At 40.3% G+C, this 23368-nt stretch overlaps 2 protein-coding genes across 3 annotated transcripts in view; one reads left to right on the top strand and one right to left on the bottom strand.

Moving 5' to 3' along the window:
• Positions 1–4822, top strand: part of pusl1 (pseudouridine synthase like 1) — a 31473-nt gene extending 26651 nt beyond the window's left edge. Inside the window, exons 7-8 of one of the 2 annotated variants that reach the window (XM_088337850.1) lie at positions 1544–1706; positions 4455–4822. In XM_088337850.1, coding sequence (XP_088193976.1) covers positions 1544–1706; positions 4455–4486 — 195 coding nt within the window. In that variant the 3' untranslated portion in view covers positions 4487–4822. Of the gene's footprint in view, positions 1–1543; positions 1707–2500; positions 2598–4454 lie in introns of those variants that run through there. The other variant, XM_088337849.1, reaches the window with a different exon arrangement.
• LOC148363800 (ATP-dependent RNA helicase DDX19B-like) lies at positions 3378–12274 on the bottom strand. The gene is made up of 12 exons (XM_088337848.1): positions 12056–12274; positions 10807–10846; positions 10648–10737; positions 9690–9825; positions 9495–9587; positions 9307–9409; positions 9122–9236; positions 8864–9041; positions 6818–7055; positions 6557–6719; positions 4484–4675; positions 3378–4331 (listed from the first exon to the last, which is right to left on the bottom strand). The coding sequence occupies exons 1-12, from the start codon at positions 12110–12112 to the stop codon at positions 4270–4272; spliced, it is 1467 nt and encodes a 488-aa protein (XP_088193974.1). The 5' UTR covers positions 12113–12274; the 3' UTR covers positions 3378–4269.
• Positions 12275–23368: the final 11094 nt, after the last annotated feature.

The raw sequence follows: 23368 nt of genomic DNA, 5'->3' as shown, positions 1-23368 counted from the left end.
GCTTTGATGCTTTGATGATATTATACATGGTTACACATATTTACAAAGAAAGACGGTACACCGAGAGTTTTCAAAGCTTTACTAATAACTTTCATCCCATACAGTGCCTGTGAAAGGTAGCAACACGCTCGCAACACAGTAAACGGGTCTGTTAAAATAACATACCGTACTTGTAAAAATCACGGTAAACCACCCTCATCCTCCTCCTTAGAACTGAAGCCATGGAAAAGCAACTTTGTCATATAGACGTCGTCCCACGCTCCCTTATTCCAAAACACGCTCGCAACACAGTAAACGGGTCTGGTTAAAAAAACATACCCTACTTGTAAAAATCACGGTAAACCGTCCTCATCTTCCTCCTAACAACTGAAGCCGTCAAAGTCGTCTTCCTCAGTGTCGGAAAGAAACTACGTCATATAGACGTCGTCCCACGCTCCCTTATTCCAAAACACGCTGGCAACACGCTCGCTTCTTCTTTATCGGACTGCTCGATTGCTTTTAGCTTGAAAGCTGTGTCATGTGCCTTTCTTTTTGCATTTTGCATGATGAGGGTATGTTTACGCTAATGGAATTTACTATATGCACAAGCCAAGAAGTTGCAGTCTTCCTCGGCGCATATATTCCACCGGTCTAAATCTTACCTTTTGTACTCGAGCGCTGCTGGCGGCCATTAGAAAAATTACATAAATTGGCCGCATCAATGAATAAGCCGCAGGGTTGAACGTTTAGGAAAAAAGTAGCGGCTTATAGTCTGGAATTTACGGTAATCCACGAGGCCACTTTTTTGGGAAATTTGAAGCTGCCTATACACCGCCACTCCTGGCTACAATTGCCTATAATATTTTCTTAATGGTGGGTTGTGTAGTTTGTGTCCTTATACAGTTTAAAATGGAATATTTCCTCAATCACGTGTTAACAATGCCCAAATGAGTTTACAGAGCCTATGTATATATTTTTTTCATGGTGCCTGTCTGCTTTCATCTTACTTTTACCCTTGTTGTTCCGGAAGGGGTGGGGGGGAGTGATTTCATGCACGTACTCACGGTTTTCATTCATTTAAGGATGAAAATTGTGAAAGTAAGAAAAGGACCGTTTTATATATATATATATATATATATATATATAAGTTTAAAATATCCAATAAAGTGTGTTCCACTTCATGATTGTGTCCCACTTATTGTTGATGCTTCATAAGAAATTAGTTTGATATCTTGTTTGAAGTCTGAAATGTGGAAAAAGGTCACAAAACTCAAGGGGGCCAAATAGTTTCACAACCCACTGTGTATATACATATTATATATTATTCCAAAAGCCAACCCAAACCCCAAAGAGATTAAAAAAAAAGGAAGATTTTTTTGAGCAAGTCTCAGAATTTTACATACTTGCGCGCGCAACAAAAGGAATTTAACAGAGGCTGCAATATTGATTTCAGACAGAAGATGGCGTCAGCAAATAGAATAATTTGAAGTTAAGGACACCACCTTTCTTTAAAACCAAATTACATCGCAGTAATCCTGGGCATTGCTTGTTATGGTGGCTTTAGGTACGCCGGATGACTGGGGCCCTTGTGGCGGTGGGTCAGGGGAAGATCTCACTCACCAAGATGAAAGAAATCCTGGAGGCTCGGGACTCGCTGGCTTATCCCCCCAATGTGGTCGCTCCCGCCCAGGGTCTTTTCCTTACCCGGGTCACCTACAGGGACTCAGGTAAGCTATATATATATGAATGACAGCCTTAATCACGAGTCTCAAAGGGCTGCACAGACCAGACTATTATTACACCTGGTCAGTAAGATACAATTAAAAATTGTGGCTTTCATTTAACAAACTTTATTCCAATAAAATAAAAACTATACATAGAATGACCATTTACAATATATAAATGTTTGGGATACTTTTTAATATACTATTTTAATAAAAAAAAAAATCAGATGAACATGCAAATGTTTTCTTGTAGGTATTGAAAATAAAATATCTTATACCTTTTTGTTTCTATAAGAAATACTATTTTAAGATTTGGCAAATTTCTATATGGTAGGAAGAAATATTATAATCATATAAAGTACCGAATACAATTTTGCAAAAAAAATAACTCGTCACTGTGATTGCTTTTATTTGAGATTTATTCTAATAGAATAAACTAATATAAATGTTTTTAATCTTATTTTAAGAATAGAATTTTACTAATAACAATTTGAAGGCCATCTTTTTGGGCTTATTTCAAGTTGTGAGTACAAATATGAGGTTTTATTTTCCTTTATCTTTACCTCATATTAAAACAATAAAACTTTTTTTGAACTCATTAGGGGCATATTTCTAAGACAATCTTTAAATAAGACATTCCATTAATTGTTTGGATTCTATTACTGCAGTTGAATTACTTTTTGCAAATTTTTTCATCAAGTTGAACTGTTTTTCTTGAAACATATCAAATTTTCTCAACATGTCCTACCTAATTATTGCACATTGTTTATATAAAAAATATCTTTTTTTTTGATCAGATCTGCTGCCTTCGTTGCAAACCTCAAATGAAGTCTGGACGAGCGACGACCAAAGTAGAACTGAACAACCGCTTAATAAAGTCAATTCCTAAAGCGACAGTGTGTAATAATTCACCACTAAACATCGTTATGGCTCAGAATGGAGCTGAAGCCTGTGCAGTCAAAGAAGACGCATTACAAAAGCGGAAATGATACAAAATCAGCAAAATTCCGAACAAAGATGAATTTGAGCTAGCAACAGCACATGAAAGCTGTCATCAAACCTCGCTAGTGACAACAAATAACTCTGAGCGGCTGTAGAGTGACTAGTTGCAGTTGCTCAGAGCTGGTGTTGCGATCAAAAAAAGCCCAGTTTAAGATTAAATGATCAAGCATCGGGACCCTGAATCACAAAACTTACTGACATTTTTTGCATGAGCAGCCAAGTGGCTAACAAGAATGGCTAAAGAAGGAAAGAGTGTGTGTGTGTGTGTGGGGGGGCTGAAGATGTCAAACCCCAGATGCCTGAATGACATGATACTCTGACGTTCGCTTGTTCGACAAGCATGGGGAAAGTGACACTGAAAGAAGCAAGCGCAGCTAACAATAGCGACGAGCCATAGTCTGCAACCAAGTGGCTAAGATGATTGGCTAGAGAGGGAAAGTTAAAGAAAATTCAATGACGGGACTCAGCAAGTAACTTTAGAGTTCTTGAAGCGTCACCAAGACTAGCTAGCTTCGCAACATGGGTAATATAATTCAACATTTTAATGGTCCAGTATGTGTGTTTTTGCTTATTTGAATCGAGAGGATTTGATTGAATGACATATTTACAACACTATGTGCAAATATATAATACACGTCGGGGCTTTTTAAATATTCAAAATAAAACACAGAATTGATGACACGATTTTAATTCAAATGGATTTAAAGGATTACATCTCACCTCATTGATCAAGCAGACATCCAAAAGAAACTGCAATTTGCTCCTCACATACAAACAGCATTGTTTTCCTGCGTAACATTCTACAAATAAAAACACATCAGCGCATTTCCGAATTCAAATGAAACCTCACAAGTAATGTTTTTCCCACTTCTCAGAAGTTAGTTCCAATAAATCAACCACAAGTTGTCACTACAACTTTTATTTTGTGCACACAAATACACAGGAATCTAATCGGCATAGGTCCTCCGCTCAATTCAGCCATTTGGTTTAAGAGTTCGATAGATAAAAATGTTAAATCTTTGTTTCAGCAACGATAAAATCATCTTGTATACATAATGCACTTGAAAGTTTTTGTGTATTTGGAAATTTACAGTTGGCGGGAAAAATGAATGTCATGGAGCGCGACCCTGATTTAGAAGGAAAATCCGGGGACCTTCCGAATTTGTTAACCTAAAGACAAATATTAAAAAAGCAATGACAACCAAATGTTGCTGAGGTCTTTACTTGAATTAGACTAAAATGTAATAGCTTAACCCAGGCCAGCATGATCTAAAATGTTCATATGTAACGAGTATATCTCCATTGGCGTCCGTATTGGCATTTGGCTACACAGCCTGAAGCTAAAGTTGAAGTTCGTTTCAATTCATTTTGGTTGCATAGACCCTCAAATCCATCATCCAATTACAGACAATCATAGTGAAGGGGGTGTGGCCCAGGAACTTAAGTTCATTACATTTGTAAACGTGCAGTTCGTGTGCTCCACCTTCTATGTTCCACGACCTAAAATACAACATAGGGGAGGAAAAATGTACAATCCTTAGTCCGGTTGTAGCACCCCTTTCTCCTAGCTGGCGATCTTCTCAATTTCATCCAGATCGTGTGTGTCGAGTTTTTCAATTTTCTTACCTAGAAAATGAGAGAATTAAGTCAATGAGTACAAGTACAAGACCTCAAATTGTTTTCAATGTTGTGAATTTGGCAAAATGAACATAGTCAGGAATACAAAAGGATTACATGTTGTGATTGCAGAATTCGATCAAGATGCAATCAATACTTACTGAAATGTTCCTGGATTCTATTGAGGATGTTCATACTCATCCTGCTGTCCACCATGTTGATGGCGAGCCCCCTTTTGCCGAAGCGACCCGTGCGGCCGATCCTGTGCAGATAAGTTTCGTTGTCGGGGTTGCCTTCCTGGTCTACTGGCAGGTCAAAATTGATCACCACAGACACTTGCTCCACATCGATTCCTGTTGCACAAAATGGGGTTTTTCATGTGCAAATGATACATAGTGGCTTCAAGGAAGTGCTTCTCAATTATTTTCGATCAAGCCCCCCTTCTATAAAAGTCTGATTTTTGGAATCATGAATTAAATACCTTTCAAGACTTTTCAAGGAGCCTTAGTCTAGCAACCGTGTCGTTGGACAGAAGGATAGTGTTGATTTTTGCAGCACTTAACTTCTCCAGCATGACAGAGACGATGTCTAAAGCTGGCACCGACACACCTGCCAACCTCGGCCTATGGATCCTATTTATCAATTATTTTAATTCCCCTAATTAAGCGATGATAAACGGGACAAACACACCTCTGCGCTTAATTAATTACAAATCTGTGTAGAATAATATTAGTTTCCGTAAGCCTTTCTTTTCATCCCTTTTAAATACGTTTCAATGGTATAACCACGTCTGCATCTTTTACGTCGGGCGTACAACTAATAAAACGTCTCCGCCCACCCGGGTGGCTGACAACTTTTTATAAATAAAATGTTTTATTCCGATTTCGAAATCTTAGTTCGTTTTGGGGATTTCGGTTCGTTTGGCGATTTGCATACCCGGCAGTCGATCAGAAGCCTGCATCGAATAACTTTGTGCTTCCGGACTTTCCCAAGCATTATAAGGTCGTGAATTTGCATACATTTTTCCAAAGTAGACGCACAGAGAACACAAGAAAAATTGAGAAGTGGTTAGGAATTGTTAAGATTTGTTAATTTAATAGCACTCTTACTCGTGGTATTGCGATAAAACGGTTTGCATTGTGTGACGTCATTACGCACGCATCATTTTTCGTTTTGCTGATTGTTGATTGCCATGTTGTATTGAATGGAGCTGTGTTCTTGTTTGCTTGTTGTTGAGGAATAAATATGCATAAGGATAAACCAAAATGACCTGCTTATCTTCTCACGCATGAGGAAACTGCACACTCTGACATATCCTTACCAGGAATCAAGCCAAAACCTCAGTCCCAGAGGAAAGTTCAAAAGAAGCTAACAAAATTGATGACACTACAAAACGTAGCATCGTGGAAAGAGGAGTTCACGTGGCTTGTAGCAAACATTGCTCGAATGAAGATGAGTAAATACAGGTACATACTGATGGCAAGTGGAAAACAGCGACGTCATATACATGCAATGAATGTTATAAGTAGATTTATAATAAACTTAGATTTGTGTTGTTCTGTTATATATTGTGATTATCAATCCTTAACACTTTGCAACAATGGGTTTTTTTGCGATTCGTCGTCTTATTGTGTTTCAAGTTGGGAAAAATGGGGCAGGCAACTTTATGGCTGGGCAGGCAACTTTTCAGAGTTGTCTGCCCAGGTGTCCGCTAACTTTTTCGCGCGTGTTTCAGACACTGTACAACATATGAATCCGCTACACACATGTTGCGTACGAAGCACACATGCTCAGTGTGAACAAAAACAATGCTTCATGCTCACACTTTCATAATGAGAGCGCCACTGGCCGCCAGCATAGTGATAGTGAAACTGCACTTCTAAAAACAAAAACAAAAAAAACCCCGACAAAATAAAAAAAAAAACATGCTTCCCGATGTCACTAGCACCCCTTCTTTAAACTGCATTTATTAGTATAGTCGCACCAACACAGCAACAGTTGAATTATAATATGTCAAGAATGCTTTGAGAAACTCAACTTTCAAACAAATCTGATTAAACAATATTAAGGCATCAATGCTTTGGTCTGCTCTTATTATGAAATAGTCCAACAGCATGTCATGATGAAGTGGCTGCCCTGATACAGCAGTGATGTAACAGTCTCGAAATCATTACTAAATTATTAACTCTTATATGTTCAAATTGATACATAAGTCATCATTTTACGAAGCTCACCTCTGGCACAGACGTTCGTGGTGACGAGGACCTTCTCTTTTCCTTCTCGGAAGCGTTCAATGACCGCCGCCCTCTGCTCCACTTGCATCTCTCCGCTGAGCAGTGCCACCTGGTGATTTTCTTTGGAAAGCTCCCCCGCAAGCCAGCCTGCAGTCTTTCTCGTCTGGATGAGATTATCATAGAGCAATCATCACGACATAGAAATTCACAAACCGACTGAAGACTTTGCCCAAGCTGCAAGCAAAATAAACAGTTACTCACATGGCAGAAAATCATGGCCTGAGCTATGGTGATGGCGCCATAGATGTTGCACAGGGCTTCGAACTTCTCTTCCTTGCTGTTACACAACACGTAGTACTGCTTGATGGTGTCCAGCGTCTCCTCTTCCCTTTTCAGTTTGATGATGTTCGGATCGGGCACGATGCGCCTGGCAAAGTCCCAAACGGTCTCCTCAAACGTGGCAGAGAACAGCAACATCTGGCAGTTTTTCTGCAGCATCCTGCGAGACGGGGGGAAAATTAAATTCTTATTTTTTAGAATGGCAAGGATGCATTAGTGCAGTCCAGTAAGAAAATTACTTTGTAGATCTAAAAAAGAAAAAGTATTTTTTGTTTTCCCTTCCAAACAATTTAAATGTTAGTATTTTGTATGCTGTTTGGGGTGGTGGAGAATGTTTACGACGGGAGCGTATCTAGTGTCTACACCAGGGGTCGTCAACCTATGACACGCGTCCCAGCAGTGGCACACGAAGGGTTAACCAGTGACACGCAAACGCACGGCAAAGTAATGTTTTTTTTTAATGCGGATTTTTACCTGAAATTTAGACATTTTCATTGCGCGCTGTGTTGTTTAGCGGCTTTACGGTCGCGCCCCTCTTCCTCCTCTGCTCCGTGTGTGAGCGTGTGTCTGTGCGGTGCCTCGCAGAGGAGAGATCTGTGTTTTAACCCTCCCACAGAAACATCGGCACGCAATAAATGAATGAATCTTGATAGCTCCTCCAGCGAAAAAAATCTCGTTCTTTTCAGCCAGCGTGGACAGATAACCGAGGCTTTGTGCAAAAAAAGGCCGTGCTGTTTGTGCATTATGCCTCGAGAGCGTTCTACCTCACACGTTAAACGTCATTACGAGACGAAACATGAATTCAAGGACGAGTCTGTCAAGGTGGAGACATTAAAACGCGTTGTGTCCAGGTACGGCAAACAAACACACACCCTGAAAACCTTTGTCACTGCTAAAAACACCTTCACTGAAGCAAGCTATCACATTGCTCACTGCATGGCAAAGCACGGAAAACCATTTACTGATGGAAAATATATTAAAGGTGTGTGTTTCAAGTTTTGATAAGTTTCTGAAATAAGATTTTATTGATGAATGGTATGGTAGCTGTCCATATCAATTGTTTTTTGATTGTAGTTCATTGTTGATGAAGAATGGTTGATTCTGGTTAATTCTTGTGGTAAAATAATGAAGTCATGGATGTCTACAGGCCTTTCCACATGTTGCTTACATTCATTTTTTAGTTTGTTGATGAACAAGAATAGTGGAAGATAAAATTGGTCAGTTATACGATTTCAATGTATATCCATGTGGACTGGGGTAAAATGACAGCTCTGTTGGCTATACAAAAATCATTGTGCGAGTAATTAATCTTGATGCACAATGATTTAAGAGGACATTTGAAAGTGGCACTCCACACCGAAAAGGTTGCTGACCCCTGGTCTACACAATTTTGTTTTGTTTTTCTCTTTTTGGTGTCTCCTTTTCATGAAACTCATAACAATAAACATGTGATCGAAATACAAATTCAGATCCAACAGCGCTTGTTTTCAGCCAGTCAGGCGACAGCCTCTGTCTGATTTAGGTCGGCCATCTTTGTATCACAGACAATGCACATTTGATCCACGGGCTCGTACAGTGTCTTGTATCAAATTGGTTGGCCGATGTGTCAGGTGCACTTCTAATGAGAATAAGAGGTATCCCGAACAATTGGTAGGGATGAGGTTCGTCCCTTTTCCTCAGCCAAAAAACAATTTGGAGAAATGTTTGAAAAAAGGTACAACAAAAAGACTGAATCACCAAACTCTGACATTCACTTCCATGATCAGCTTTGGAAGGCAAGTGAATGATAGGACTTTTTTTAAGCAGGGCAGCTTACAATAAATATAGCGGCTAGCCGTAGCATGTTTATGAGATAGTAAATGTATTTTTGCTTATTCGTTTAATCGATCGTGCTTTATTTAAACAAAGTATTTTTACACAATTTCATTTTAAGCAGAGCAGGAAGCTTTTTTGAGTATTCATGTTCACCTCTGGATGCGGATACTCTGATCTTTGTGCCCCTGCGTGGCGATCATGACATCAGCCTCGTCCAGCACAAAAACCCCGATCTTCTCGGGGTCGATGAATTTTAACTTGCTGCACCAGTCCAGCATGGTGCCGGGCGTTCCAATGACTATCTGTTCCTGAAGCTTCACTCCTCGCGGCACTGTAAAAGAAATACATCAAGACACTTAAGAAAGACAAGCCTGAATAGTTTTTATGACACCGAAGCACGCAAAGACTTACACCGATTTCCTCGGATTGCGTAAACTAATTTGACTTCTGGATAGTGTTTGCCCATTTGCTCAATGACTTTGCCAGTCTGGAGTGCCAATTCATAGGTAGGTGACAAACACAGGCACTGATGGGAGAGCAGACAAAAAAATGAATATGGCTTATTAATAAAGTCACAAGAATGCATAAAAATTAACCTGGGGATATTTGTGGTCAGGATTGACATGACTGAGCATGGCAAGAACAAAAGCAGCCGTTTTTCCTGTCCCTGACTGAGACTGGGCAATCAGATTCTGAGGACTGAAGGGGAAGAAGAAAAAAAACAGATGTTTAAACACAAAAGTTACAAAAAAGGTCATGCACAGATAATAGTTAGCAAACTCACGGTTCAGCCAGCATCATAGGTAAGGCGGTTTCCTGGATTTTGGAAGGTCGGTTAAAACCCATGCCATACACACCCTGAAGGAGCTGTGGTTTACTGCACCAAAGAGAAACGTTTTTTATAACTTCTGGCGTTAAAACAGGCAATTATTAAAAAAAATAATAATAATAAAATAAAATAAAAAAATGACACACTTACAGTCGCAACTCCTCAAAGGATTTAACAGAATACAAAGGAGAGTTGGGGTCCTTTTGAAGGACTTCAACTTGATTGGTATTGTTGACGAGATTACTTCGGATCAACTTGTTCAACAGTGACTGGGCCGCTTTATCTTCTGTTGGGAAAATTAAACAACAAAGCGCATGTTGGCAAAAGCTGCTTCAATATATGCTGCTCAGACTGTTGATAAGTTTTAAAGATGTGATGGGAAAGCCATTTGACTAATATGTACATTATTTCCTTTTTTAGCTCAAAGGAACAAATACTTGAAATGTGATCAAAGGGAAAATCATCCATCCATTTATTCATTCATTAATTATCTGCACCGCTTATCCTCAGTAGGGTAGCAGGGTTGCTGGAGCTCATCTAAGCTATCTTGAGGCAGTGAACAGGGGGTAACATAACAGAACAAATGGTGTTGGATAATATTGGCAAAATCTTTTTAGAATGTCTTAAGAATGCTACGATTTCCTTTAGAGTTCCATGAATCCACAGGTTTATTGAAACATTGACTGTCTGTGTTAACTCTGAGCACAAGGCCTTTTCTAATCTCTCTTCTTTTGGCCACACCAGTTTTGATTGGTTATTCTCCTATTCATAATCTGGTCTGTGTCACTGAAATGAAATGAAATGATCTGCATTTATATAGCGCTTTTCAAGTCAAGACTTCCCAAAGCGCTTTACAGTGTGCTTCACATTTCCCAATAGCGGCCGTGCAGCCATGTAAGGCGCTAACCTGTATATTGGGGGTACTAGGGGTTCAGTGTCTTACCCAAGGACACTTCGACATGTAACACGGAGGAGCCGGGATTCGAACTGAGATCTCTTGATCCCAAGACGAGCACTCTACCTCCTGAGCCACTGCCATTATTTCTTTAGGCGTGTGACGTCACGAAAAAAACGATCGGGAAAATCCAGAATCTCATCATCAGCTCACCTGTTTCATCTTCATCAGTTTTGTTTTCCTTGGGTGCATCTCCCGTGTCTGACTTTGCAACTGTACTGTCTGTTGCTGGTACAGATGTTCCTAAAATAATTGTAATTTAAAAAAAAAATAACCGAGCTGAACAACTGTCCATAATATTTGCAAATTTACCGTTTTCTCCAGGCGTTTCTTTAATCCGAAGGTTTCCAATCTGTAAGAAAACGATATGCATCTTCATTAGGAGGTTCCTTACATTAAGGAGTAACTGGTGAAAAGACAGTTAGTCCCCCAGAGCAAACACTACCCTATACAAGCACACAAGAATGTGAAGACAATTTTGCCAAAGTATAGAATAAGAAGTATTAATATATCAACTCATATTGGAATATGTTGCTGCTAATCTTCTTGCACTATTTTCTGATGCACTTGGAACAGACTTACACCAAGCACTACCATGTACTTGCCGATTTCACTCAATATATTTTTAATAGTTTTTTTCCCCAGCAAGTCTTTTATCAGACGTTTATCCTGGAGTGCCACGTCTAATCCTGTTGTAAACAATGTTCAATACGTTGCTATGGACAGTAAAAATAATTCTGCTAATTTTGATTGTGCAATACATATTACGCTGTAACCTATGACGAGGGTTTGGTAGGGTTACTTTAACTTGATTACTTTCAATTACTTTTGGATTACTCCAATACCAAATATGCTAATAAAAGACAAAATAAACTAAATATAAATAAAATTATGACTCACAACACGTGGTAAGCTCTCTCTCCTGGCTTTGATCTCTTTGATCTCCGGGAAAACTAACATAAAATGCGACAGAAACAAAATGAAAATAATCCAAACAGCTTGCCAACATCATTTTTCCCGTTCCATGTATTCCGTTACTCCCCAAGCCTGCACAAAATTTGGTAATTTTTTTCATATTTAGTTTCTTTTGTCTTTAATTAGCATATTTGGTATTGGAGTATTCCAAAACTAATTGAAAGTAATCAAGTTAAAGTAACCCTACCCAACCCTGCCTTTGACAATAAATTATGTTATTTTCCATATATTTGCTTTTCATTTATTATTTTGCGTACAGCGTAAGTCTAAAAGAAACCAGTGCTTCTTCTCATTAGTCTTAGCTATTTTGGAATCTCATGCATTATTCAATTACCGGCTCGGTAAAGCCGTCACAATGAATTACAGTACTCTTAAAGTAGCATGAGCTAGGCTAATGCGATAAACTACTTTTATCGCTTACTACAATGCTAAGCACGAATCTGAAGATACGGTGATGTATGCAGATTCATATGTGATAGTTTTAGCCTTTATTTGAACTCAAAGTAATATTTTATTTTAAACCTGTGCTTGTGCATGGATTAGCATGGCATGCTAACCCAACGTAAAGTGGCACATTTCAATTTACCGATTCCGCCGCCGCCTCTTGTGCGTCCACTGCCTGGGCCCAGGAGTCAGAAGACATCGTGTTTTTTTTGTTTTTCTACAGTGACTCACTCTAAAAGCACAATTCTATTTAAAAGCGTATTTGACTTCGAAATGCGAGAAAGTAAAATGAGAAAAATCTCAGTCACAATGGCGTGAAGACACCGAGTGTTGTACAACGGCATAGTCGACCGAGCGGAAAAGATAAACAGCAGATGAGTTCCGACCAGTCAAAGGTTCCTCGGGGGAGGAACGACTAATTGGACAAATATGACAATAAGACATCATTTTTTATCTTTAATCATTTTTAGACAAAACATTTTAAAACTAATTTAACCTATATAAATAGAGAAGATAAAGAAGAACGATTTGTGTGAGCTTTGTTATGTACTTTTCTGGGTTTCCCCCTGCTTGAAAGGTTTAGTCCTGTTAAAAAATAAAACAAAATAAACAAATATTAACCAAACAAGAATATAATCCAATATAAAATATATTTTATCCAAAAAACATCCACTCTGATATGAAAAGAATGAAGAAAAAAAATGAATATACAAAATAGAAGTAAAGGTAATGATGAAGGCAATAAATATAAGTATATACGCACAGTAGATTTGTTTTGTTTTTATTTAGAAACAGGCCTTAAATGTCGTGATTACTGATGTGACTCAGCTGTGCCTGCTCAGTTGGCGCCAACTGCCGCAGGTTCTGATTGGCTCCCGATCAGTATTTGAACCCAGTCCTGTCTGTCCCCTTTTGTCAGTCCGTCTGCAAATCTCAGTGAACACTAGGCAAGCCTTTTTCGACCCTGCCTCCCACCTGTCCCGTTTTTTGCTCCCGTCTGTTGCCGGCTTTCGACCTCTTTTTGTCCCCGACTACGTCTTCTCTCCTATTCTGGCTTACGACTCGCTTATGACCCCGACCACGTTTTTGCTCTCTTGTCCCGGCTACCGACCCGCTTTTTCCGTCCCCGACACCACCATTGCTCGCCACGGAAGATCCACTTCTGCGTTCGGAGCACAATCCAAGTATCAGAGCGACCTGCTTCCCGCGTCCAGCGAACACCGGATCGTGGGCACAACCATTTCTCTTTCTTCCAATAAAACTTGTGAGAAACGCAACGCAAGTGGGTCCTGTCTCCGTTCTGGTCCTGACACAATGCTTGAAAAAGGTTGGTGACCCCTGGACTGAACAATACAGTAACATATAGTGGTCAAATATTACATACATATTTTCGAAAGGGCAAACAAAATATTTTACAAAAATTAAATAAAATATTAATCTTGTGTTCTGTTGGCAGATAATTTAACTTATATTCAGAAAGCAAGCTAACTAGCTATTTTTGCATGCTATCGAGCTAATGTTTTCCTGTTTTTGCTAGGTAGCAATCTAATTTTGGGCTCTTTACTAGCTCGCTATGTAACTTTATTTTTAGCTTTTTTTAGATGGCTTTTCACTTTTTTTTAGCTATCTATCTAGCATCCTTTTAGTTTTTACCTGTATACATTTCTAGCTAACTATCAAGCTACCTTTAGCTATTTAGCAAGCCATCTAGCTAAGTTGTTATGTCGGAGTGGGTGCCCTATGCACGAATTGGGAGCTAAAAAGGTTGAGGACCCCTGTTTGAGACTCATTTGGGGGTCAATATCCAATTTCTAGACCCGTGAACTGCAAGTGACACGAGGCTTTCTGACAAAAGGCAGTCTATTTCACTCTTTGCTGCTTTTCCAATGTAATTTTCACCTTTCCATGTAACTCACTTGTCTCAATCCAACTCCCTCCTTTTGTTTGTCTTCTTGCAAGCGAGATAGAGAATATAAACAGGGTGACCTCTGCAGCCAGAGCATTGTGACTGTCTTCCCCTTGATTAAATCCCAAATTGATTTCATGCATCCCCCCCTTAGTTCTACTCGGACAGCGAGATAGACGACGCTTTGGATTTCGCCGCGGAAGATTGCATCGATCTCAGTTCCATCAAGCGGGGATCAACGAAACACTTTTTGCATTCGTGTGTTGCCCAAGCGCAATTTAGGTTATAGATTGCAACGTGCGAGAACTGGGATTTTCAGATTTGCTTGGATCATCACTTCTGGAGGGGAATCAGTCACAGAGAGTTTACACAGTTGCATCCAGACGGATGCCTTGGCACAGGTAGCCATGGCAACTGAAAAAGTAAAAGTAAGATTTGAGCTCTCTGGAGAATTTGGATAAAGACACAGAAGCAAGGGACACAAATGGATTGAATTAGGAGCTGCAATTGGAGTCCTGCATGTTCAGTGAATACATATTTAACAATGTTCTGTTCTTTTTTCTACGATTCTTATTTTTGATGCACAAAACTTGCAAGGGTAAAACATGGGAGTGCAAGGAGGGGCTGGTTGGTATTCCTGAGGCTTGTAACTACGTCGGCCGATGGTGCAGAGTGGACAGCGCGATGGAATTTCAATTGGGATGAGGCAGCTTCACCGCATCGGAGCCCAATCTTGGGCTTTGGCCGTCTAAACAGTAGGTTGTGCACAGAAAAATAACAAGAAAGTTTGCTAGGATCATCAAGATATCAAAGTTAATCGAAAACAAGCTCGACAACACATCCCTGCTGCATCAAGTTGAAACACTAACTAAATCTAAAGGGACAAAACGTGAAATAATAAGACCCAGAGATGTTGGAACACCAACTCGCTCACACTGAACAAAACATGAAAGGAGGAGACGCAGGGAACATACTTACGAGTTGATAGAAGAACTGGATAGTGTTCCAAAACTAACCAGCTCTAAGAGAACAACACTTGAAAAGAAGATAACAAGGGATATGTTGGAACACCAACTGGTTCTAATGGAACAGAACACAAAAGGGAAGGGGACGCAGGACACAACCTCACAATTTGATAGAAAAATTACATAATGTTCTAGTAAAAAACAATAAATAACATGAAACAAAGATAATGAAAGACATTTTAGAATACCTATTGGTTCTAACTGTGAAAATCGTGAAAGTAAGAGGACACAGGGAATCTTAACTCCATAAAGTTCAATCACCAACCAGATCTAACAGAACCAAACCTGAAAGTAGGACGACGAAACAAAAATTCCTTCATATAGACAGAACAATAACAAGACGATGAGACCATGAAAATAAGTATAAAGGAAGAAGATGAAGGATATGTTTGAACACAAACTAGCATGCACTGAACAAAACATAAAAGAAGACATTGCGGGATATATTGGAATACCAACTGGTTCCAAGTGAACAGAACAAGAAAGGAGAGGACTCAGGGAACACACTAAACATGTGGATGGAACAACTACCGGTACATAATGTTCCAAAACCAACCAGCTCCAACAAAACAAAAAATAAAAGGTTATTTCCAGTTCTGGCTGCTGAAGCGTGCCATTATGACCTGCTTAAGAGGAACTGCACTGTTTTTGCCGCAGTCCATTAGCCCAAGACAACTATTGCTGAGGACAGGGTCGGCAGAGGACAATTTTTTTCCAGCGCAGGCCGATCAAGCATGCCATTGTGGTCTGCCTGAAATGAAATGCACTGTTTTGGCTGCGATCCATTATTCCTAGTCAACTATTGCTGAAGGCAGGGGCCAGCAGAGCTCATTATTTCCGGTTCTTGTTGCTAAAACATGCCATTGTGGCCTGCCTAAAATGAACTCTACTGATTTTGCCTTAATCCATTATCCCCGGCCAACTATTGCTGAGTGCAGAGGGGCGACAGTGTATTATTTCTGTTTTGGCTGCTAAAGCGTGCCATTGTGGCCAGCCAAATTGTTTGATTATTTGTGGTTGATCATTGCTGAGGACAGGGGCCAGCAGAGCACAAGTGTGCCATTCTGGCCTGCCTACAATGAACTGCAATGTTTTGCCGTTATCCCGTTATCCCCAGTCGACTACAGCTGAGAACAGGAGGCGTCTAAACACATTTTTTTCCGGTTTGGGCTGCTTAAGCATGCCTTTGTGGCCTGCCCAAAATGAACTGCACTATTTTAGCAACGTTACCTCGGTTGACTATTGCTGTGGGCAGGTGCTGGCAGAGCGCAATATTTCTGGTTCTGGCTGCTAAAGAATGCCAATGTGGTTTGCCTAAAATAAATTGCACTACTGCTGAGGACTACTGCTCCGGCTTCTGGACATGTCGACCACTGCTGAGGACATGGGCCGGAAGAGCACATTATTTCCAGTTCTGGCCGCTGAAGCGAGCCATTGTGGTTCTTCTAAAATGAACTGCAATTTTGTCGTGATCCGTTATCCCCAGTCGACTATTGCTGAGGGCAGGAGCAGGCAGGTTTTAGAATATCGCGGGGCTTCTGGTCCCCATTGACCAAGATAAACAAGGGATGACAGACTATTAAAATAAGAAACGTGAATCCTTGGAAACAGTTCTCCCCTCACTCTCACAGAGTACCTGATTGAGGAAAACATCTGGGTGGTTACGTAAAGCACATCCGGGACAAAACAGCCCTGAGCCATTTTGAAGGACGCCAAACAAGATGAAGTCGACTTTCCGTTCTCTCTCCAATCAACTCCTATTGACGATCATCAATCGGCTTATCAGGACCAATGAGCTCGGGGGCCGACCGGCCCCGGCTCAACAATTTTCAATTCCTTAATCATTTATTGATGGCGGGCAGTCAAATTGCTGATGAATAATGGACAAGGCCTCTGTCCAATGTTGATACAAAACACCCCGGGCTCCTTTGAGCTGAAAGACCCGCCCAGATATGTGCTATGTTTGCTCACGTGATACATTCAAGGACTCTCGGAATTGTGTGTTGTTCTACAGACTTGTTTTTAGATGGAATAAAAGACTATAGGATTGTTCACACGGCCAAAAGAAATGTTGTTCAAAGAATAAATAAAATGGCTTATTTATGTTGTATTTGTACTAGTACTAATATGTTAGATATTTTAGAGATACCTTTACTCGTTTTGTTAAGTTTAACAGCTGGATTATATCAGTATTTTATTTTGATTTTATTTCAAGAAGATTAAAAATATTTGTTTATTTTTCAAAGTATAAATATTGAGTAATTTTTAATAGTTGATTTGGCATGGAACAGCTCAATTAGTTTAATTACACTAAACTTATTTGATATTATTTAATACGATTTGATACAACACGGAGGAGCCGGGAATCGAACCGGTTACCTCTTGATCCCAAGACAAGTTTGAACAAATTTATTGACACTAATAACAGAAAACAATCATGACAATCTCAACAGCAATTAAGCACATTCACAATATTATATTCCAATATGACGTTTTTAACAGCAAACACAAAGTGAGGTTTGAACAACCCTTCTCGAAAATCTTATTAGCAATCAAGCATATTCACAATTTCATTATATAACATCTTTGTTAGTGTCAATAGATCCGTCCAGGCCAAAGTCGATTGTCCTCGGTCTGAACAAATTCACCGACACCAACAGCAGCAAAACAAACACCAGCCATCAAGCATATTCACAATTTTTTTTTATCTGACAATATGACGTGACGATATGACGTTTTAACATTTTTTCCTGACATTTTCAACATCAATTAAACAATTTCAGAGTTATTTTCTTTTAACAGTAGTTAACCAGCGTGTAAAAGGCAATACTATTGTGCAAGGGCATAGCTCTGCCATCCCACCCTCCCAAGCAGCATTCTTCCAGTCCTCTGTGTGGGTCCTCTCCCTTCTGTGTGGGTCCTCTCCCTTCTGGGTTCCACAACCCAGGCCGTTGCTGCCGGGACTCCCACAGTGTAGCTCCGGTTCCTCCCTCCGGTGCGTCCTAGGCCCGCCGCTCGCAGATTGTATGGTATCTGCAGCCATTTGGAGCACAGCCACGGGGGGGATCTGCCTGCACCTCCATACCAGCAGGTTTCTGGAGGTCCAGATGGCGTCCTTGATGGCGGCGAGAGTGAGCCAGTCCCTGGCAAAGTCGTTCCGAGACCTCCTCGACCGACTCACCCCGTAAAGCACGTACTGTGCATCAGGGACCTCCCCTGCTGGCAAGTCCGGGAACTTTCCTAGTTGGTCGGCCATTGTCCACAAGACCTCGGCAGCGCTGCACTCACAAAAAAAGTGCCTCACCGACTCCTGGGCGCCACAGCCAGGTCGAGGGCACGTCGAAGTCGCTGACATTCCTCGGTGGTGCATTACGGCTCTGACTGGGGGAACTTCATGAGCCACCATCCATGACAAGTCTCGTAGTCTGTTTGGGAGGGCAGGATGATTCACGTTGCTCCAAACCGTTGTAGGTTCGTCAAACGCAAGCCCCCGCACAGGGCTTACTGTTGCTCGCTCTTGCACAATAGCAATAAGGGCCCTGTGGTCTGCCTCCTGAGTTAACGCCACATACCGGAGCTTTTTCAATGATGCATAAACCTTACAAGAACCTTTAAGCGCCTGATGTGTGCGATAATGTGATCACCTGATTACGGTCACTTGGCAAAGCCCAAAGCGTCAGCCTTCTCTGTCCTGACAATGATGAAGGGATTACATCATTGTCATCATTACAGAAAGGAAAAAAAGCTTGAAGCATTAACTGTCTGTACTTTTCCATATCTTCGCTACACTGACCACAGTGCTTCGTTATGGCGATACTTGCCATACGGTGCCAGATACACACTTCAATCACTGGATACAGGAAGCAAGACTAGGAAGTGGGGGCTTCCTCGATGTTTGGAAATAGATCTGATCAAAGCCACTCCAACCATCTAATGATGATTCATCAAACAATCATTCCCAGAGGCTTGATACTTACTGATAAGCTACGCCAAACCCTTTAGAATAGCGTCCTTGGGCAAGGCACTGAATCCCTAATTACCCCAATAAGCAGGTAGGCACCTTGCATGGCTGACTCCCTATTGGTGTGTTAGTGTGTGAATGGTCAAATGTGAAGCACATTGTAAAGCGCTTTGGAAGGTCTTCATTGACTTAAAAAGCGCTATATAAATGCAGACCATTTACCATTTAATTTTATCGGATTTTGTTTCATATTTTATTCTTATTTTGACCCCGACCACGTTTTTGCTCTCTGTTCCTGCTATAAACCCGTTTTTCCGCTCCTGACACCGCCATCTCCCGCTACGGAAGATCCACTACCGTATTCGGATCACAATCCGATTGCGAGAGCGACTTGTTTACCGCGTCCAGCAAGCATCGGATCGCAGGCGCTGCCCTTCCTCTTTCTTTCAATAAAACTTGTGAGAAACGTAACGCGATTGGGTCCTGTTTCCATTCTGGTCCTGACATGAAAATATATTCTGAAATAAGAATAGTCATATTTATTTTTATTTTTAATACTGTATTTGATATAATCTGATAGGGCAGATAACAGATAAATTAACCTAATTTTTAGTATCATTTTATTCTGCTTTATATTAGAATTAATTGTTAAAATTTATTGTGACCTAAAAAATGTATATATTTGATTTTATTTCTTTATGAATAATAATCTATAATGGTTCCTAATATTTCAAAAATAAAACATTTAATATTATTATTATGGTTATTTTAATATATTTTTGTATTTCGCTGTTCATTTCAATACTTATTGATATAAAAATAAAAACAAAAAAACATTTATTATATTATATTTATGTGTATTTCACCCATTTTATTAACTTTACATTTAAAATTTCCAGGGATTTCATCTTAGTATTCAAATTGGGCCAATATCAAGTTCAGTTGGCGAGAGAATCTGTCCAATCATGTGCAGCGATCACTGCGCCACTCTCAGGCTCCCTGAACTGATTTTGGGGCTGCGGCCAATGGCACATGTAGGACAAATTAAAGGACACATGGCCAATTTCCATCTGGGTCAGCATGTTTTATTCACGGGGCAGCGTGCAAAGTTACATGCCGCCGTGGCCCCTGCGCCAACCCCCCTGGGGGCCGCACCGAGATGGTGCAACATGTTTGTTCCGTTTTCTTTGAATACCAGTGTGTTTGCTTGTTCTTTATCAATGAATTTAATCATGACGCTCTCTCTCAATATTTTGAGTTTCCACTGAACTATAATCGTATCAGAACTTATCAACGATTGGAACCATACGGAGGCCAAATAAAGGGAGGAAGTCTTCCAAAAAAATGACAATCCTCGCAAGAGGAATTTACAGTAGTCAGTTTCCTTTTGAATATGAGCCGTTGACACCTATCCCTCCTCCCCACGCATCCACCTGTAACTGTGCTGTACCACCTCAAGCCATGTCACACCAAAGGTAAATCATATTTAATTTTTCCTTTACATGCATATATTTTTACTAGTCTTATACATGTGTATTCCACAAGTTTTGATATCAGTTTTCATTTTAATTCAACTCCCGGCCCACTTTGTATCCACCTGCTACGCCAATGGACCAGCTCAAGTCAGGTCACACCAAAATTAATTAATTTGACCTCTACGTGTATATTCGTTTATAAAGTGATTTACCATATTCCATTTTTAATTTACATGTTTTGTCTGAGATATATAACATGAGATCGAACTTTCCTGTGTGGAGTTTGCATGTTCTCCCCGTGCTTGCGTGAGTTTCCTCCGGGCACTCCAGTTTCCTCCCACATTCCAAAAACATGTATGTCAGGTTAATTGGCTGGTCCAAATTGTCCCTAGGTGTGAATGAGCGAATGAGTTGTCTGTCTCTGTCTGACTGTCTGGCAACCAGTTCAGGGCCTGAAGACAGCCGGGAAGGGCTCCAGCACCCCCGCGACCCTACTGAGGATAAGCGGTGCAGATAATGGATGGATGGTAAAACACAGTATTCAACAATGATGCAAAGCCTTCCCTTCGTGCCTCGAAACAAGACTGCACCAAAAAACGAAGCCCCGTCTCATCCTTTAAGGTTTCCCAGCATCAACCGAGCAAGGAGAGTGAGAGGCTGGGGATGCGGTTGCTATAGAAACCATCGGAGGGCTCCGAACTGTTTCGTTTCATCATTGCGACTGTCTCTCCCCCTCTCTCAGTTTCTCTTCATTCCCTTTTTCTTATCTGCTCATCTCTCTGCGAATTTGCCTCACTATATACAACCCTCTTAACTTGGCTACTTTTTCTTGTTATCAATGCAGCATGCTCTTTTTTGTCCTTTTGGCGCTATTATTCCTGGTTTTCGCGGCTACCTAACCCTAACAGGCCCATCTGCTGGACTTGGATTCACGTCTAAACAATGCCCAAGGACCGTGTCCCCGGGGCCGAGAATTAGCTCAAAATAGAATAGAATTAAGCTGGAATCATATAAGAGCCATCATAAGAGAAAGATTGACGTCATCTGGTACGTTAATTTATCTGCGAGCTAATAAAACTTTCAAAAATACTTCTGTTTTGTAAGCACACCCTAGAACACAAATACAAGTAAAAATACATTTTTTTAAAAAAGCAAAAGGTAGTCAAAACACAAGTCCGCTAGCTGGCTATCGAACGCTATTGTTAAGTAACTAATTTCTTTATACTTGACTGATAGGGAATTTTAAAAATTGTAAAACACTTCCCAATAGCTTCGACTACTGCAAAAAATAGGAAATGGATATTGTACCTCTAAGGTTTTAACATTTCCTAAACTGCAATCTGACTCCAAGACACTTCACGCATCTTGTCCAAACCCTTACAGTTGGAGCATGTCCAGAAGCCGGAAAAGTTATCGAGCCGAGTATCGTCCACATATCATTTTATTTAGCCGAATCAAAGAGTTTAACAAATCAGGTCTCCTCTGTCTGTGCCAATTACAACCGTGTGCAGGAGACAAGGGGGGCTTCCGGGTTCTCCCTTTTATGCCACATGGGGTAGACTGTCCACACCCCATGATGAAGCCTTGGGCTGATTGGTCCGCGCCGTGTTGATGCAATTTTAAGCATTGGGAGAAGGGTGATAGGTCATCACCCTAGCCCTCAGGTGAGGTGATAAAATCATTATTATCTGCACAGACTGAAAAAAAAAGAAAACATTCCAAGGCAAAGTGCGGTTCACGACAAACCTTCTCTCATAGTTTGCCCTCAAACAATGAAGTCAGATTTTAGAACAAGTATATTTGACTTTATGTAAGATAAAACAGTGTATAAAATATTAAATAAATTCATACCAAAACCTAAAATGAGCTCAAAATGATTTGGAAACTGTATTGGGCTGAATTCATACCCAAGAGCTAACGTGGTAGAAAGATTAGCATCACCTCCTAGTTTGAAATTAGCTGCGAGCTAAAATAACTCTCAGAGATACTTCTGTGTTGTTCTTCTTGTCAATTCAATACTTCTTATGAAATACAATGCTTAAAATGAACAGTTTTATAAGCACGTAACGAAAAATAACATATAAAACCAAACGTATGGCAACATATTTAGCTTAGCTAAAAAGTTTGCTAGCTCACAGGTCAATGAATGCTAACTTCTTCATAAGCTCGGTTTATTAGACCCACTAAACAACAGTTTTTTGAAAGGTTAAAAAATATTTAACCCCGTTGGCTATTGGAAAGGCTAACAAATGCTAATGTTTTCAGTTTTTGAGACCTACTAAACATAATCTTCCTTGACAAATGGAAAAGATGAAACAATTGGGAAAGATAAATGAATTGAGAAAAATAAATTTAACATACTTAGCTTAGCGAACAAGTCCGCTAGCATACATGCTAACAAATGATAACCTCACAAATTGCTTGGTTTTTGAGACACACTGAAACACAGATGGAAATGTAAAACATTTACACATATTTCTTAACCCCCTTAATTATTGGGACAAAATCAAACAATTGGGAAAAATAAAGCAAACATAGTCAGCTTAGCAAACAAGTTTACAAGCTTAAAAGCTACCGAATGCTAATGTCTTAAAAAGCTCGTGTTAACATGTGAAACCTTTAGATAAACTCCCCAACTCCCTTAACTATTTGGGGAAAAACATACAAAAATAGAGAAAAAAAGAGCACAGCGTGTGCTAACAATGTTAGTTTAGCAAACGCATATCAGCTAACTACAGGCTGACAAATGCAAACGTCTTAAATAGCCTGGTTTTTGAAACACCCTGAATAACACTTGGTGTCATGATTGCCCATTGCCCTCACCTGTGCCCACTCATTTGCCGCCAGCTGCTGCTCGTTGCCTGATTGGTTCCCCTCCTATTTAAACTCAGTACTCCATTCACTCCTTGTCAGTCCATCAGCGAACCTCCGCACATGCAAGGCAAGCACTATTTGACTCTGGCTCCCGTCTGTCCAGTCCTTACCTGTATACTGTTTGACTGCTCTGATCTCCTGTCCCGGCTACTCAACTTGTGTCTGCCCATCGACCATGCTCCGATTGCCCATCCCGGCTACTCAACTTCATTTC

The sequence above is a fragment of the Urocampus carinirostris genome, chromosome 6, assembly GCF_059441175.1.
Source record: "Urocampus carinirostris isolate Australia breed hairy pipefish chromosome 6, RoL_Ucar_1.0, whole genome shotgun sequence".
Lineage (NCBI taxonomy): Eukaryota > Metazoa > Chordata > Actinopteri > Syngnathiformes > Syngnathidae > Urocampus > Urocampus carinirostris.
Note: the sequence above shows the minus strand (reverse complement) of the source record. Positions and strands in the feature narration are given on the sequence as shown.